The sequence below is a fragment of the Varanus komodoensis genome, unplaced genomic scaffold (genome assembly GCF_004798865.1).
Source record: "Varanus komodoensis strain SLA01 unplaced genomic scaffold, ASM479886v1 scaffold5, whole genome shotgun sequence".
NCBI classification, from domain to species: domain Eukaryota; kingdom Metazoa; phylum Chordata; class Lepidosauria; order Squamata; family Varanidae; genus Varanus; species Varanus komodoensis.
Window position 1 is genome coordinate 8,831,872 of NW_025336087.1, and position 17,400 is coordinate 8,849,271.

Sequence of the window (17,400 nt, forward strand, 5' to 3'; positions counted from 1 at the left end):
TCTGCGCGGGCGGGGCGCCCATTGGCTGTTCCGGGGTTCTGGGAGGAGCACCGGTGCACGTCCCCGCCCGCTGCCGGCGGCGCGCCTGGGGGGGCCTCTGTCGCGGGAATGTGACGTAAAGGCGGCATGGCGTCCGTGGAATCGCTGCGCAAGAAAAGGCACCACGAAGAGGAAGGGGCGAGAGAAGATGAAGGCTCTGAGGAGGAAGAGGAAGAAGCAGGGGAAGGGGGAAAGGAAGAGGAAGAAGGGGAGCAGGAGCGCTGGGTGGGCCCTCTACCTGGGGAGGCCGTGCAAGTGAAAAAGCGGAAAGGTAAGGGAAGCAAAAGCATAGTACTAGCAGTGGGGCGGATCAGGGAGAAGCCTCTGACCCCGATCGCCTCGCATGGGACGAGTGGTGACCTTGTGCGCCTGGGCAGGCCTCTTTGGGAGTCACACGGACTCCCAGGTAAATACCCAATGGATTGCTGCTGTTCAGCGCAATCCTGTCCCTCTCCCTAGGCGGCGAATTAAATCCTATTATAGATCTCGTTGTGAGCAATGATGTGGTACAAGGGCTGATCTGAATACCTGTAGTGGGTTGCCTCTGAAGTGCTGCAAATTATTATTACATCACATTACATTTTACCGCATAATGTGACTTCAGAGGTGCAGCTATGTGTCTTTGCATAAATCTCTGTATCTTTTGACCTAACCTGTTACATTGTTAAGATGTAGCAAATTAGTTCTATTACCCGGGAAAAAGTCTGTTCGAAATCATTAAAATGTACTACTGAGCAGTGTGGTTTTGAGTCAGGCTATGGATTAAATAACTTCCGTGAGGATTGAGGATGGTCCTGGCTTTCATTTTCTATAAGCATTACACAGAAATCAGTTCAGTTGAAACATGAGATCATACAATTTAATTGAAACATATATTTAATTTATTCATAGTTCTTGAGTTTGAACATGTCTACCTGGATAATCTTCCCAGTGCCTCAATGTATGAACGCAGTTATATGCACAGAGATGTCATCACACATGTAGTATGTACTAAGTAAGTCTTTTATTTCTTCAGTTTTAGCACTGCAATAGTGGCTCAGGTGTGTGTTCCAGGAAGAGTGTCCTGCTTAATGAGTGCTTAGAAATGCAATGTAACTGTGGGGTGGGTTCTTGCATTTTGCTTCCTGTTTCCAGGCTTAGGAGGAAGGCTGTGGCTTATGAATTGTGCTGTGTTTCTGAGGCCATTTGAAGCAGCTCTGAAACACAGCACAATTGCACTATTGTGCAATTGCACACCACCTTCCAGAGCTCCAAGTTCAGTAAATCAACTGGAGATAACCCATAGATACTGCCATATATATTTTTTAAAAAGAAATTCTTGGTAACTATAATTGAACTTTGCTTAATCTTTGAGTTTATGTATACGCAGACATTCCAAATTATGCACAGAGCAGCTCACATTTTAAATAGATTATCTCTGGAGAAGCAGGCAGAATCCTGGTGCCTACACATTTTGTATGGCCAGCAAGAACAGCCAAATTTATGAACCTTCATGGAAGACCTTTCAATATAATACAGATACTGGAAGGTTGCTATTGGAGGTGTGGGGAAAGGTTACAAAACATTTAATCTGATTGATTTTATGTATGTCTGGCTGCTTTCCTGCTCATAGTGTACCAACATGGCCTGTCATCAAAGAAAGACCATCCAAAGAAAAACTATCCTCTTCTAATAACAAGTTAGATTAGATTTAGTTTTATATTGAAATTGTTTTAGATGTGTAAACTGTTTTAAATTCTGTATATTAGAATTTTTAGCTGTTTAAGATTGGTGTACTGCTATTTTATGTTTTATTATTTCTGTATTTTTATTGTATTTCCTTTTTACTTCAAGAAATTGTTGTGAACTGTTCAGAGAGCTTTGGCTATTGGAAGGTATAATTATATACTTAATTAAACAAACAAACAAGTTTTGGGGGAAGTGCTTAAGGCACCTCCAGATTTGAATAGGAAAAGACTTAGATTATACAGAAACCTGGAAGAACAACGTTGCTAAAATTGACTTCTGTAACACGCTCTACGTGGGGCTACCCTTGAAGATGGTCCGGACACTTCAGTTGGTTCAAAATAGAGCTGCCAGGCTGCTGACGGGGGACTGGGCGTTTTGGTCACATGACTCCAGTTCTCCGTCAGCTTCACTGGCTTCCTATTGAAGTCCGGGCCCAATTCAAGGTGTTGGTAATGACCTATAAAGCCCTTAATGGCTTGGGTCCTGGTTACCTGAAGGAGCGCTTACATCCATATATGCCCAGCCGCCCCTTGAGATCAGCCGGAGAGGCCCTTCTCCGGGAACCCTCCGTGAAAGAAATTGGGAGGGTGGCTACTCGGAGGAGAGCTTTCTCTGTGGTGGCGCCTAAGTTATGGAATGCGCTCCCCAGAGAGGTCCGCCTGGCGCCGTCGTTATTTGCTTTTCGGCGCCAGGCGAAGACCTTTATATTTAAGCGGCATTTTAACTGTTAGTATTATTTGATCTTATCTGGTCAGGGCGGCTTATTTTATATTGTATTTTTTGTATTTTTAATGTTCATATTTATTGTAATTTATTGTTGTAAGCCGCCCCGAGGCTTCGGCGAATGGGGCGGCAGAAAAATGTTTAAATAGATAAATAAATAAATAAAATAGCACTTAATCATATGGGCAGAATTTTGCTGCTAATGGCATGTCAATAGTTTTTTAAAAAGAGAATGAATAGGATATGGTAGCATATTTTAAGCATGTTCTAGTTATGTACATTTGCAGGGATATGTCCTGCAATATTTCTGTTTAAGAAAAGGATTCTTTGCTAATCATAGCCTTTTTTCATCATAAGGTTTACATATATGCAGCATTTCCATATTCAGAACAGCTCACAAGAATGTTAAACTAATCTATATATAAGCACATAGAAATAATCATAAATAAAACCCATTGCGCAATGCCATCTTTAGGACCACATTAGCAAGCTTACATTATAACTCTTTCCCAGTATCTATAAAGAGCATTCATAAGTATGAAAAATAACCAAAAAAAAAAATAATCCATATTTGGCTAACAAAACTGTCATAAACTAATCCTAATCGTTAAGACATCAGTAGCTGAAAGTAAATCAAAAACAAGTAAGGGAATAATCCCGTTCCCCAAGGAACTGCTTAGGGGGTCATAGGATACTTTGGAAGTTTGAGAGACAATACTGACCTTGGAGTTGGGGATCTGTGTTCCAGTCCTGTGTCACCTCACTGAGCAAGCATAGAAACTCAACTCAGAGAGTGGATAAATGGTGTTTCTGTATTCTCTGCAGCCTCCTTCCCTTCCCTGCTGGTGTGCCCCAGCTAGATGGCTGGAAAAAACAATCCGTGAAAGTGATGAGTGGCAGATGCTGAGAGACAGAGACTGAGTCTGCCACTCCTCTAGTTCTGCATAAGATCCTTGTAAACCTCGAATGTGGGGGCTTCTGTTTGTATTATGTAATCATAGGCTTGCACCCATTGAAGCTTCAGCATTACAGTGAGACAGCAAAAAACAGATGTGTATTAATCAGTATCACCAATTGTTTGTATTTTCTCCCTCCCTATGAAAAAGCTTAAATCCACGACAATTTTAAAATATAACAAAACTAAGTCTGACAGAAAATATAGCAGAAGTGCTAAAGCAAGATCATAAATCAATAAATAAGATTTTGCATTTGCATTTACCTTCCACCCTTTTAAATGGAGCCATGAATAGAGCAATGCCCAATGAATTGTTGGTCACCCTCCTCTTGTTTTCTCATGACTCCAGGAGGGAGCTAGATCCTAGGAGTGGTTGAAGCCTATACCACCTGCTGACATCCACTTCTTGTGCTGTTGTCTTGTTCTCCTGCTAAGTCAGGAGTTCTAGTCAGCTTCTTAATCTCATTTATTACTAAACCGTGTGCTGAACCGCCAAATGTGAAACTGGTAAAGTATGGCGAATTGGGGGACACCAGCATGTTTAGATTCAGATCCATGTTTCTTTTACATGCTTCTTGTTCCAGGACAGATTTTATCATAACAGCCAGTCATGATGGACATGTCAAATTCTGGAAGAAAGTAGAAGAAGGAATTGAATTTGTTAAACATTTTCGTAGCCATTTAGGTATGATATTTTGTGTGTATGTGTGCATGTGTGTAGGGATTTACTTTTGAATTTATTTTCCCTTGTCATTTTTTCTGTATCTTTTCAAAGTACCTTACGCTATTGTATTTTCATTCTCATTTGCAGCTAGATGGATCAATAGTGGAATTTTTAATGTATATAATTTGAAAGCACTTAATATCCATGGCACTAAAATTAATGTTACTTATCAAATATGACATGTAACATATTAAAAATAAAATCTGTACTATGGGTGGGCAGCCTTTCAGGTCCATGGGTTCATGTGACTATTTTTGGGGTTTCACAGGCTTTCCTCCTAACCTGATCCCTGCTTTTTCTTGGCCCCCTTTTCCATTGATTCTTGAGGGAGTGTTACCCTTCCTTCCCTAAATACCTCCTTTCCCTCCCTATTTGCCCTCCAGTTTCCTAGATTCTTGCTCTTTCTTGTCTTCCTTTCCTCGGCTCACACTTGTCTTGCCCCCCTTCCTCCATCTGATCTCTATTCTGCTTCTTAGCACTGCAACTGCTCCTTACTTCTTCCCCTCACTTCTGTCACCCACCTGAACTGCTACTTCTGCAGCCTTCTCCAAATTTCCTCCTTAGCTACTTCTACCACTGAGAAGGCACAATGCTGTTCTAGGAACAGAGGTACAAAGAAGTGGCAAGGGTGGGGAAAGCATCTTTTAATATGTTGATGCATCCATGGTTCTTTTTAAGCATTACTAGATTTGCCCTTCTCAGAGAGTGATATGTAATTTGAGGAGCTCTTCAGGCAGGCAAAGTGCTTGGCATGCCAGTCCTAGAGAAGGTTCAGAAAACTCTGTGATGAACTTAAGTAAGATGCATTAGGCTTTTGAAGTCTTTCTTCCACCCCTTGAATCTTCTAAAAAAAACAGACTGAAACCCTGTGGAAAACTGCAGTGAGCTAAGTAAATTGCAGTAGCTCTGCATTCTGTTTAAAGCCCTGTCTTGCAGTGAAGTCCTTTTTCTGCCACCTGTGAACTATGTCTTGTTGAGTTTAATTGAACAAGTATGGCATATGTAGGATTACAGCCTTGTGTATCTTTATCTGTTTTAGTTTGTGATGTAGTGTCATCTTAAATATTTATATACTAATGTAATAGCAGAAATATTTTTTTGTTTTGATTTGATTCATAGGTGTTGTTGAGAGTGTTGCAGCTAGTTCAGAAGGGGTGCTGTTCTGCTCTGTTGGGGATGACAAAGCAATGAAGGTTTTTGATGTGGTGAACTTTGATATGATCAACATGTTCAAACTTGGGTAACTCACTTTGCTCTTTGTAACAGTCCTGATGGAATTACCACACGCCTTAGGAATCCTTTGCCTGAGAGGAAATTAGAGAAAGTTATGTCTGATAAGTTCATTTCTAATGAAAATTAAATAGGGTTAGATCAAAGATGGTATATTGTTAATAACATGGGTTATTTAGCTAGTCATTTGTGGTTTAGAAGAAATTGTAGCATGTTTAATTACTGACATACTTTTAACAGAGGAAGGAAGGTGGGATGGTTACACAAATCTAACTGCCAGAGGCAGAAATATACTATATTGCACATGATTGTGAAATGCAAGGAGGAAATATATCAGAAATGTATAAAGAGAAACTGTTACTTCATTTAAAATTGCACTTGGGTCCCTTAAGATGAGGCATTTTTCATAAATAACAATTACATTGCAGGGGTATTAAGTTTGTACCTCCCATCAAACCAGACAGTATGGCCAATGATTGGTGCGATTAAAGTTGTAGTCCAACATCTGGGAGGGCAAAGTCCCCTTCCCAGCCGGTGAACCCTACAAATGCTTCAGAGTTGTTCACACAGAGTTGTTCCTTGATACTTCAGTATAGGGGGACTCTTGAATGAAAAGGGGTTCATATCTAGAGCTGTCTGCATTAAAATAGCTGAAATTCCATGTGTGCTTTTTCTGTCACTGTGTGTAAGAGGGAGGAGGCAAGCTCCTTATTACAGTGTGTGTCTGAAAGAAAGAGTCTGTGTCTTGCCATTTCTGTCTCACATTTTATGAATGAAACACTATAACAGAGCAAAATAGTAGTGATTTAACTGGATCATAGTACAATTAATCTGTGGTTTCTGATTTAAAGATCAATAAACTAAAGCAGGGGCATAGAACTTCAGCCCTGTCTTCTTCAGTTCTAGTTCAACCCTTTAGGGTTCCACAGAAGGTCACAGCCCTTTCCCCCAGCCACCAGTTCTTTGCTGGGTTCCTAAATCATGTGCAAACTTTTCCCTCTTGTAAAAGGTTGAAAGGCATCTTATGAGACATAGTTACTGGCAATGAGAAAAAGAGACTCTGCCTCTTTTGCCTTTAGCCATGCACTGGAATGTGTCCCCTGAGAGATATTTTCAAATGGAAATAGGCCCTCAGACTGAAAGTTCTGTACCCCTGAACTAAAGCAGCTATATAATATTCTTTGTTATGTACATTTTGATTATCACTTGTCTTTTTATGTGTTTGGAGTATTGACATGATTTAAACCTAAAATCATGCTGTTATGATTGTTCTATTTTATTTATAGGTATCACCCAGGCCAGTGTGAATGGGTGTACTGCCCTGGAGATGCTATATCTTCAGTTGCAGCCTCTGAGAAGAGTACTGGAAAAATATTCATATATGATGGTCGAGGAAATAATCAACCACTTCATATTTTCGATAAACTCCATACATCCCCTCTTACTCAGATACGACTAAACCCAGTCTATAAAGTCATTGTATCTTCTGATAAATCTGGGATGATTGAATACTGGACTGGGCCTTCTCATGAATACAAATTTCCCAAAAATGTGAACTGGGAATATAAAACAGACACTGATTTGTATGAATTTGCTAAATGTAAAGCATGCCTAACCAGTATGTGTTTCTCATCTGATGGCAAAAAAATAGCTACTATTGGTTCTGACAGAAAAGTCCGAATTTTCAGATTCTTAACAGGGAAGCTTATGAGGGTCTTTGATGAATCCCTGAGTGTAAGTTTAATTTTTTACATACTTATTTACTTTTCAGAACAGATACTGATCTTTAATTCTCTCAAAACTGGTATTTTCTGCAGGCATATATACAAGAACTTATCCTTAAAAGTTCTTTTTCTCGCTTTCATATTTAGATTGCAGTATCTGATAGATTTTAATCAGCATCATTACATTATGATTATATTAATTTTTATGCTGTCACAATAACAGTAGCTCACAAACAAGATTCTCTTTCAATATATCATTGCAATAACTGGCTGAGTATTGCATTTCAAAATGTCATAGCATTCCAAACAATTTATTTCAGTAGTAGTAACATTCCAACATTTAGCATTCCTTACAAGATAGGAAATAACAATTATTAAAACACAGTATCAGTTCATATTTATCAATGTATTAAGCCTGAGCCAGATACATTAAAAATTTCCAGTGCAGTAAGTTATTACTATATATTCAGCCATAATAATAATAATAATAATAATAATAATAATACTTATGCTCCTCAAAAGTGAGCATAGTAAAAGTGTGCATTATGGTAATGATTCTGATTAAAATGGCTACCCCTGTTATATTCCCTGATCAGAGAAAAAATTATATTGTGTTAATCATAGAACCATAGTTGGAAGTGACCTTGGAATTCATATGTTCTAACCCTTAGCTCAATGTAGAATATACCATGGAGACTGCATCTACAGCATCCCTGCCAGATAGCTGTTTATCCTCTAGGAACATAAGCATTTTTAGCACATTAGCCTGGAGTCCTTTTGTACTCACAAGTACTGAATTTAAACCAATAGGGCTACTGTCGGAACTGTGATTTCTTCTTTAGGTATAGATATATTAAGTCCAAGACAAGTTACACTCATAGGTAAGTGTGCTGTGTTTTTAGATGTTTACTGAGCTACAGCAGATGAGACAACAACTGCCAGATATGGAATTTGGCCGGCGTATGGCTGTGGAGCGGGAGCTTGAGAAAGTTGATGCTGTAAGATTAATTAATATCATTTTCGATGAAACTGGACACTTTGTGCTCTATGGGACAATGTTGGGAATTAAGGTCATAAATGTGGAAACAAACCGGTAAGTATTGCTTTTATTATTACAGTAAAGTAGCTATACCAATATTGGTTAGGGATTTTGCTTAGAAATTTTGAAGATAGTAACCTCAGCATTCCTGTGAGGTTCCTTTTTACTTCCTTCAAGTTTGTACATCAGAAATGTAATCTATTTCATCATGTATACGATTAATAGAAATTGATCTACTAGAATGTTTACCATTTTTATTAGCTTTTGGAACATTGTACTTTTGGGGAGGATTATTCCTTTATGTGTTGGTAACAGTTGATCAGACAAATGCATGCAACTCTGTTAGGTAAATGACTACACCAACGCACACCTTATTTATGTTAAGACAGAAATGTCTGGCATGCTGATACCTATTTTGCTCCGAAACTAGGAATAGTTTGTTTAGTCTGATAATCCAAAACAGAATTCCTGGCTTGTCACTCATAACAAATCCAGGAATAGTAAGCCAGGAACATTCCTGTCTTGCAATTCTGTCCTGGCCAAAGAATGACAAGCCAGAAACCTCAATTCAGACAACGTGTTAAGAAAATGTCTTGGCTTGTTTAGTGAGGAGGAGCAAAGTGGAAGTGAATGGAATGTGTGCATCAGATCGTTCATTATCAGATCAGTCTTCAGAATTTTTGCTTTTTGTGCTACATGAACACAGCCACAGACCTGCAACAATGTGATAGTCCCAATTCTGCTAAATTTATGCTGCGCAATGGGTGTTTCAACATCTGTATCACTAATCCTAGTGCAATAAACTGACAGCTTGCTGGCTTTTTGATTTATTTAGTTATTTATTACTTCTGCCAATTTTGGACTTCAATATGGATAGCACCAGTTTGGATACATTAGAATTCACATTCAGAAAACAAATCACCTATTAGTATATAAGAAAGTTTGGTTGTGCAGGAAACTACACTGAGCCTTCAGAACACTACCTTGATATTAAAAGTCTCAGAGTAAAGAGTGTGGTCATCACTGCCATAGACAAACATTACAGGCCTCTGCATGGGAAATGACTAAAAATCCTGTCAGGTTGTTAGTACCTTTCCAAAGGTTCTGTGACATTTGTACAGTACTTAGCATGTGGAGCATCCCAACCATGTGGAGATTCCATGCCCAGTGTCACCCATTCTGGATTGATGCTGGAAGGAGACTATGCACTTAATGTGGTGTTCTTTACATGATAAAAGGATTCAACATCCTATACAAGCATTGCCAGTAACTTGCCATGTAGGGCCGAGAAGATGAAAACTGATTCTTTGCAACTAGTTTCTGATATGCATAGATGTATACATAAATTGTTATTTTTATGCTGTCTTGAGAACAGGGCCATTTATTGAGTTCTCTAGCTAGTTCTGAATTAATCCAATCTGAAACTTTATCTTCCACTCTTCATGTAAATGATAAAACTTCCAGAATGCAGAGTGAGACAAGTTTCATTGCTATCATCCTGCTAAAATTCATAGAAGATTTGTGAGGATATTATACTTTAAGAAACCAAATGAACTTAGGATGTTCCAAAATATTGTTGCAAATGTTGTTGATTCAAGAGCAGTGGATGGAATGATGACCTTGAAATTTAATTAAGGAGGTTGCGGATTTTTATTTCCTATATGTAGATGTGTTAGAATCCTCGGCAAACAAGAAAACATCAGAGTTATGCAGTTGGCTCTGTTCCAGGGTGTAGCAAAGAAACATCGTGCTGCTATTACTGTAGAGATGAAAGCGTCTGATAATCCTGTTCTCCAGAACATCCAAGCAGATCCAACTATAATCTGTACTGCCTTTAAAAAGAATCGATTTTATATGGTATGGTTGTTCTTTCAAATTGAATGCCCTGGATAGTTTGCTTATTTCTGTTTTGCCTTTGAAATTTCATCTCACAACATTATCCCAATTCTAATATGCATTTTTGTACATACATCTATTTGGTCTTCCTTCTATCAAATCCAGGTGATTATGTTCTTGTGAGAACTCCATTTAATGGTAACAGCACTGCAGTAGTTTCACAAAACGTTGTCATCTAAACAACTGAATGGCTTTTTAAAGATAATGAGCTGGCCCAATACTCGCTCCAATCTCTTAGTCCTAGTATAATTAAAGGTTATACTGCTTTATTAGGTCCTACTTGATTGCTTTCCACTTTTCCCAAATTCAAGTTTCACAATGTCTTAAGCCTTTCTTCATAAGAAAAAAGGTTTCATTTCTACCCTTGATTGCTTGTTTGTCTGATTTTTGTACCTGTATTTTCCATCATATCCCTTTTGAGATGAGGCAACCATCATTTTGCATGTGGGTACACCACAGATTTATATATAGCATCATGTACTTGCTATTTAATTTTTAGTCTTCTTGCTAATAATTTAAATGCTTATATATAGATATATTTGCTGGTACTACACCCAACTGATATTTTCAGGAAGTCTATTATGATATCAAGATCTTTTCCATAGTCAACTTAGAACCTGTTCCTGGGAAACATCATTTTCAAGACCAGGGTCATGAGCAAGAGCAGCATGCTGATTCAAGCATTAAAATACTAAGTTAAGTTGCAGGGCACAACTGCAAATGCAGAAGAAAGCTATAAAGATGGCAAGCAGCAACTATATAAGTTGTCGGACAGGGCCTGTGAATATGGTACAGAGTCTACAGCATGTTATAGGGGCTGCAGTATATGTTCTCTGGATATCTTCCATGTGAGTCTTAACGGTACAAGAGAAACAAGGATGCTACTGTCTTGTCCTTCAGTTTACCAAACGTGAACCAGAAGACACCAAAAGTGCAGATTCTGACAGAGATGTATTTAATGAGAAACCATCTAAAGAAGAAGTCATGGCGGCCACTCAAGCTGAAGGGCCCAAACGAGTTTCTGATAGTGCCATTATCCATACAAGCATGGGAGATATTCATGTCAAGCTCTTTCCTGTTGAGTATGTATATGAGTATTTTTCCATTTTATTATATTTGGATGGGGACAAAAACACCTTCGACCATTCATTGTCTAGAACAAATGGGCCATGCACTGAGATAACTGATAGGTCTCCACCTATTCCTCTTGTTTGCTTTTGCTCCATTCCCTCATCTCTATTGCCATTGTCTGCCTGGAGTAGCATGTTCTTTTGTATTAAGATACACAATAAAAACTAAGGAAGCTGTCATTGCATCTCTTTCCAGCTGAGGTACACATGCTCTTGTATACATTTTTCCCCAGTGCAGGATGATGAAGGCAGATTTCTGTTTCTTAATTTAAACAGATACAATGATTATTATATAGTGAACCTAGAGCTGTGTTCCTATAGGATGCTCTTCTAGGAGATTTACCCATTAATTACAGTGTAGCATCTTGAAGAAAAGATAGGAATGCTTGAACTGATATTTTCAGTCTGACGAGTTGAGCTTAATGAGGTGATGAAGTTCCAGGTGATGAACAAAAACCACGTGAAATGTTTGTTTCATTTCATCCAGTAGTATTCATCCAGTAAATCCTTAAGAACTGAAATGTGAAATTGCTGATCTGTCTATGTAGTCAAGATTCCTCTTCCTGAGGGCTGGAAAATAGGGGTTTTTTGGGGGGGGGAATCCCACAGCCTTGAACTTAAAAGAGCTGAGTGGGATTGTCAAGGACAAGACATTTTGGAGAGGTTTCATTCATAGGGTAGCCATAAATCAGTGATGACAGCACAGAACAACAAAGGAGATTATAGGCAGATTAGATTAACATTCTGGGTATTTTGATGGTAAGCATTAAGAAAAAGCCACAAGCATATAGAAGGGTAATTCTTGCTAAATAAGAACCAGCATAGCTTCTAATAGGGGAAATCAATTTTCAGCAATATTTTTTTTAAAAAAGAGTTATTTCATAGTGACAACAAGCATGTGGATAGAACTGTCCTGGTAGATATTGTTTACTTGTACTTTCAAGTCATCTCTGACAAAGGGAAAGACCAACTTAGCAGAAATGAGATCAGTAATTGTTTAAAAAACTGGAAGTGGAGCAGGAATGTAGGGTTCCCCAAGGATCTCTTCATATATTGATAACATGAAGTCAGGAATGAGTAGTAATTACTCATTTGGTGATGACACCAAATTATTTGAGTGTTGAGAATAAAGAGGGATAACAAAGAGCCCCAGAGGGATGCCTGAAGATGGGGAGAAGGATGGGCAGTACAATGGTAAATATGGTTCAAAGTAAGCAAATAGAAGGTGATGCAAATCACCACCAAAAAAAAAAAAAAAAAAAAGCCCAAAATCCAACTACGTACCGATGAAGTTTGAGGTGGAGCAAGTGACCAAAGAAAGGGTCTTGGGGCTGTGGTGGGTAGCTCAATGAAAGCAAACATTCAGGATCATCATGAAAAACACAGAAACTCATAAGGTCAATATCATAACCTTTATACAAACCTGTGGTGCAACCACACTTGGCATAATATGTATGGTTCTCTTTACTGCATCTCAAGAAGGATATTTGTACAGCTGAAAATGTTGCAGATGTGTTGTAATCACAATGATCGCGGGGCGGTGGTAACCCCTACCAGAGAAAACATTTGGGACTTTTTAGCTTAGAAAATAAATGGTGTGAAGAAAGTGGATTGTACTCTCATAAATTCATCCAGTGAAGCTGGCAGATGAAAGGTCACACAGTAGATAGCTAAACTGTGGAAGTTGTTGGCACAAGGTGCTTACCTTCTTTAGATCAGGATTAGACAAATTCCTGGATACAAAGCTATCAGTCACCACTGAGTGTTACAGCTATGTGATGCTTCCAGTTGCTGAGGAACATAAGTGGGAGAGTCCTATTTCATTTGTGTTGCTTGTGGGTTTCCCCTGGGCACTTGACTGGGAACAGAAAGCTGGCCTGTTCTTATGTCTAATACAAAACATGACACTTTTTTCTGTCTGCACATGCATACCATTTTGCTGTATAGCACAGTTGTCAAGACATTGTAATAACACAGAATCCCAACTGATTGCAGGTGCCCCAAAACAGTAGAGAATTTCTGTGTACACAGTAGGAATGGATATTACAATGGCCATACCTTTCACCGGATCATAAAGGTAACTGGTGACTCATAAACCTTTTTCGTAGATGTTCCTGTTCTGAGTTCCATTATACTGTCTTGTTGAGTTTAATATCATTTATGTAAATTGCGATTTTCGAATATTTGACTTGCTGGTCCTAGAATGCCTTATTTATTTATTGGATTTCCCCCCCTGCTTCATGCATGCTCCTCAAGAACTTAGGGAGCTGCCCTTTACTGAGTCAGACCATTGCCTGGGATCAAAGCATATGCTGCGTTACTGAACTGTGCCCCATCCCATACGTAAGACCTTCCTAGGGATTTGCATTGCTTAAAGTAGATCCTAGCTGTAACCATAGTGTATCACTTATTGGGATACAGTAGCTGCTGCAACAAAAGACTTTGCTGTAGCGGCCATTACCAACAAAACCACGTTTGTCTACTAAAAGCACCGGTGCATTGCTTCTACTTCACTAGCCATCCGGGAATGCCAGTGCACAGTGAGTTAGACATCTTGTAACTTCCCCAAACCTATCAGAATTAAATATGTTAATTTGCTAGCAAAATGCCAGGGATGATGATTAAATAAAAAGCATGAATATTGGGGAGGGGATGGAGAATCAGACAAAAATAAGTTGCTCTACTTGCAATAATTTTTCATTAAATGGCAAAAAAATGGTTTTAATTAACCAAGCATCTACATATGGACTAATCTGTACATTTCTGGTTTCTTCATCTCGGCAAGGATGACATAGAGCTTGAAAAGGGCAACAAGGATGATCAGGAGGTTATCTTCTTAAAAGCAAGTCCAAAGCTTGTAGACTTTAGAAAAAGAGTACAATTTAAAGGGATATATGGTAGAGATTTTGATCATTGTACTTGTTGAGAAACAACATTGCTTGCATTCATTTCTGATAATAAAAGGGTATGACTTTTATTTCCCATGCAGGGCTTCATGATTCAGACTGGTGATCCAACTGGCACTGGAATGGGAGGTGAAAGCATCTGGGGAGGAGAATTTGAGGATGAGTTCCACTCAACTTTACGACATGATAGGCCCTACACACTTAGTATGGCTAATGCAGGACCAAACACTAATGGCTCACAGTTCTTTGTGACAGTAGTACCAACAGTAAGTAGCACAGCAACTGTCAAAAGTCATGATGGGAAAAGAATTGATGCTCTGTGACCAGAAAGGTGCTTTGAGGCATTAATGTTTCAGAGCTGGATTGGAAGGGTTGAGTCTGCCAGGTGATGATGGGACTGAGCATTAAGCCGAAATCAGACATCCCTTGGCACTTGCTGAGATGATCACTGCATGGGACAGGGTGCACAGCCCAATTGCTCTGAGAAGGAACTCGGAGCTTAGATGGTTTGCTGCAGCAGGAAGAAGTCTAAAGGCAGAATCCAGCCTTGTGTGAGCAGGACTTTCTCTTCTTGTAGTGTGTGCTCCAATCTACCCTGGAGGGCCCCTGGTGCTCGAGAGGTGATTTTGTGGGGGTGTGGCTGGCACAAAAGGAATTGCTCCCCTCTCCATTTGGCTGACAGGCACAGTTGCATCAGTGGAGGTCTCACTCGGCTTCTGTCTGGAGGACATCCGTGCACTTCTGAAACTTAATGCAGGTTCAGAGATGTGCTCTTACCTGAAAGGCTTTTCAGGAGGCTCCAGTTAGCCTCTTGGCTTTATGTTGTGCAGTGCTGCACTTCGAGCCAGTTATGGCTGTAAGTGCCTCTGCCATGTTGCATGGTCCAGCCTCAGCTCTATCACCAGCACCATTTAATGGCGCAGAGGATATGCAGGCTTGGCATAGAGCGCCCGGTCTCCATCCAAAGTTAGACAGAAACCTCTGATTACATTAAGCAATGTCCCTTTCACATTTGTTGTGAGCATGCAAAGTTTGCATACTAAAAGCCTAAGGACAAAAAATTGTGTGGGTCTGATCTCAATCAATGGTCTATCCATTTGTGCTCACAGATGGAAACAGCACTAACATTTCCTGGGCTGCAAGGCCCAGTAGAAGATTGGTGCTGGGCAAAGGAGCCCGAGTCAAATCATTTTTTTTCACATTTTATATCCAGGACTGGGTTAATTGCTTTGTATTCAACTGCCCTGGAAACCAGCAAACAAAAAAGTGGGGTACAATTTTTTAAAGATAAATAGCACCAATCATCTGTCTGTGGAGAGGGTGGGAGGGCTTTGTTCTCCCCCGTCAGATGATTGGCAGTTCTGTTGTCGGCCTAGTGCATATTGCTCTGGCTTCACAGCCCGCAAAAGCTGGTAGGTAGCACTTGCTGAGTACAGGTATGTTTTCAGCAGCCTGCTTCTGTCCAGGATGGTCTTGGATGGAATGGAGAAGACAGTAAGGAAAGAAGCATTCCATTTAATAGAGTGTAGTCGAGCCTACTCCAACTTGATGTTTTCCAGAGGTTCTGGACTGCAACTCCCATCATTCTTAGCCAACATCACAGTCCAGCACCTCCAGAGACATCAAACAGGGAAAGGCCTGTGTAGTCTTTGTAGTTTCCACATTTGATGGCTTACATTACTACTCTGTAGCTACCATAACTTGTGTTAACAATGCTTTTCTCTTTCTTTTACTCTGCCAATTTCATATGACTGTATACAGCCATGGCTGGATAACAAGCACAGTGTGTTTGGAAGAGTGTCTAAAGGGATGGAAGTGGTTCAGAGAATTTCAAATGTGAAAGTAAATCCAAAAACTGACAAGCCCTATGAAGATGTCAGCATTATTAATATCACAGTGAAGTGAAACAAGATTTATAAGAAAATGCCTGGTAGAAGGACTTCCAAGTATAAGGAATACCATGTCTACTAATATTTCTGCTATAATAAGCATTGGAGCAGATACCAGCCTTTCCAGTTATCATGTGACTGTGATATTCTAAACTATTTGTATTTTTTGTAATAAAAATAAAAGCCAAATGTCTTAGAATTTATTTTGTGCTTCTCCGTTTTTGGTAGGGATGCAGAACCACAGGGATGGAGGCTAGATAAGGTCTTCTGGGGCTTCCCAGAAGTCCACATTCCATTTTCCCAGGCCAGCAATCATTTGGTAACTTCCTTGCTTTTGTATACTTTTCCCAGTCCTAAAAGTTTAAGATGACTCTTCCACTGCTTAGTTACTGACAGTAAAGCTGGTAACGTAAAATATGCTGTTACTAGTTTGGGGTAGAGTTACCCCTTTTGCCTTCATCCTCCTCACCATCAGAATGTGCCCTGCTAATGTATCTAATGAAATAGAATTTGGCCTTTGGACAGAAAGAGGCATTGCATTCCTCATATAAGGTACGTGCATTCATTGCTTTCTAATTTAAGCACTTTAGCAGAATTGTCTCCATGTCCCAGTATAATATGTGGCTTTCAGCTTGTTATCCTACAAAATAGTGTCGCTAAGAAACAGCAGCAGCATTCCCAAGGGCTTAGGAAATATTTATAAGTGGTTAATTTAGAAAAATGTTTCTTAAAACAGCAAGTTCTTAAAACATCACCAAACATATATTTTCTCACTAACCACGCCTGTTGAGTGGTCCAGAGACACCATCTGCTAGTCACAGTCTACTGGCTTCATTCTTCCTAATTCCATATGCAGGAGCAGCATGCAAAGTAAGGTGAATATCCTTACAGGTGGAAATAAGGGGATGCCTACTGCTTAATTGGTAGCTTCCAGGCCAGGGTAAGAAGCCAAAGTGTCTATGGGTTGGATGGGAAACCTCTGTAAGCCAGGGGTTTCCCATCCCTGAGTTAATACAACTTAAGATGCATTATGTATCAGAAGTTATGCTGCATGCCTTGTTCATGGTCAGTTTTCTATTTACATGAAACATGCAGAACTTCCAAATATTCAGCCATTCAAAGATAGGCATTCCCATCTCAGAATATTGAAAAAAGAGGCTTTAATTAAAGAGGACACCAGGATCCCATGACTATGCTACATTACAGGTCTTTCAAAAAATGCTTTATTTCCTAGACAGTTTGAACTACTTACATACTGCAGCATATAGTTTAAAAAGCAACCTCTGTAAATAGATATTAATGACTGATTCTCAAAACTGGTAAAGCTCCAACAGAAGTTCTCTGTCAGCTGCATTATGAAACATCTATGAAATGTTTATCTTAATGTTAAAAACTAAAATACATTTGATCATACCCC

At 39.4% G+C, this 17,400-nt stretch overlaps 1 protein-coding gene across 2 annotated transcripts; it reads left to right on the forward strand.

The window, feature by feature from the left end:
• Window positions 1–123: 123 nt before the first annotated feature.
• Window positions 124–16,182, forward strand: PPWD1 (peptidylprolyl isomerase domain and WD repeat containing 1). Of its 2 annotated transcripts, XM_044446475.1 has the most exons (11): window positions 124–310; window positions 931–1,033; window positions 4,030–4,130; window positions 5,289–5,409; window positions 6,686–7,133; window positions 8,026–8,216; window positions 9,830–10,019; window positions 10,959–11,140; window positions 13,184–13,265; window positions 14,178–14,360; window positions 15,856–16,182. In XM_044446475.1, the coding sequence occupies exons 1-11, from the start codon at window positions 127–129 to the stop codon at window positions 15,997–15,999; spliced, it is 1,929 nt and encodes a 642-aa protein (XP_044302410.1). In that variant the 5' UTR covers window positions 124–126; the 3' UTR covers window positions 16,000–16,182. The 2 variants fall into 2 exon arrangements, with proteins under 2 accessions (XP_044302410.1, XP_044302411.1); XM_044446476.1 differs by lacking the exon at window positions 931–1,033 and having other exon boundaries at window positions 203–310.
• The last annotated feature ends 1,218 nt before the right edge of the window (window positions 16,183–17,400 follow it).

Bases quoted from the DNA above. Each gene is read 5' to 3' on its own strand.
- PPWD1 (XM_044446475.1), top strand. From the start codon at position 127: ATGGCGTCCGTGGAATCGCTGCGCAAGAAAAGGCACCACGAAGAGGAA. The intron at 5,410-6,685 runs GTAACTCACTTT...TTTTATTTATAG, and splicing joins ATCAACATGTTCAAACTTGG to GTATCACCCAGGCCAGTGTG. The intron at 10,020-10,958 runs GTATGGTTGTTC...CTTGTCCTTCAG, and splicing joins AAAAGAATCGATTTTATATG to TTTACCAAACGTGAACCAGA.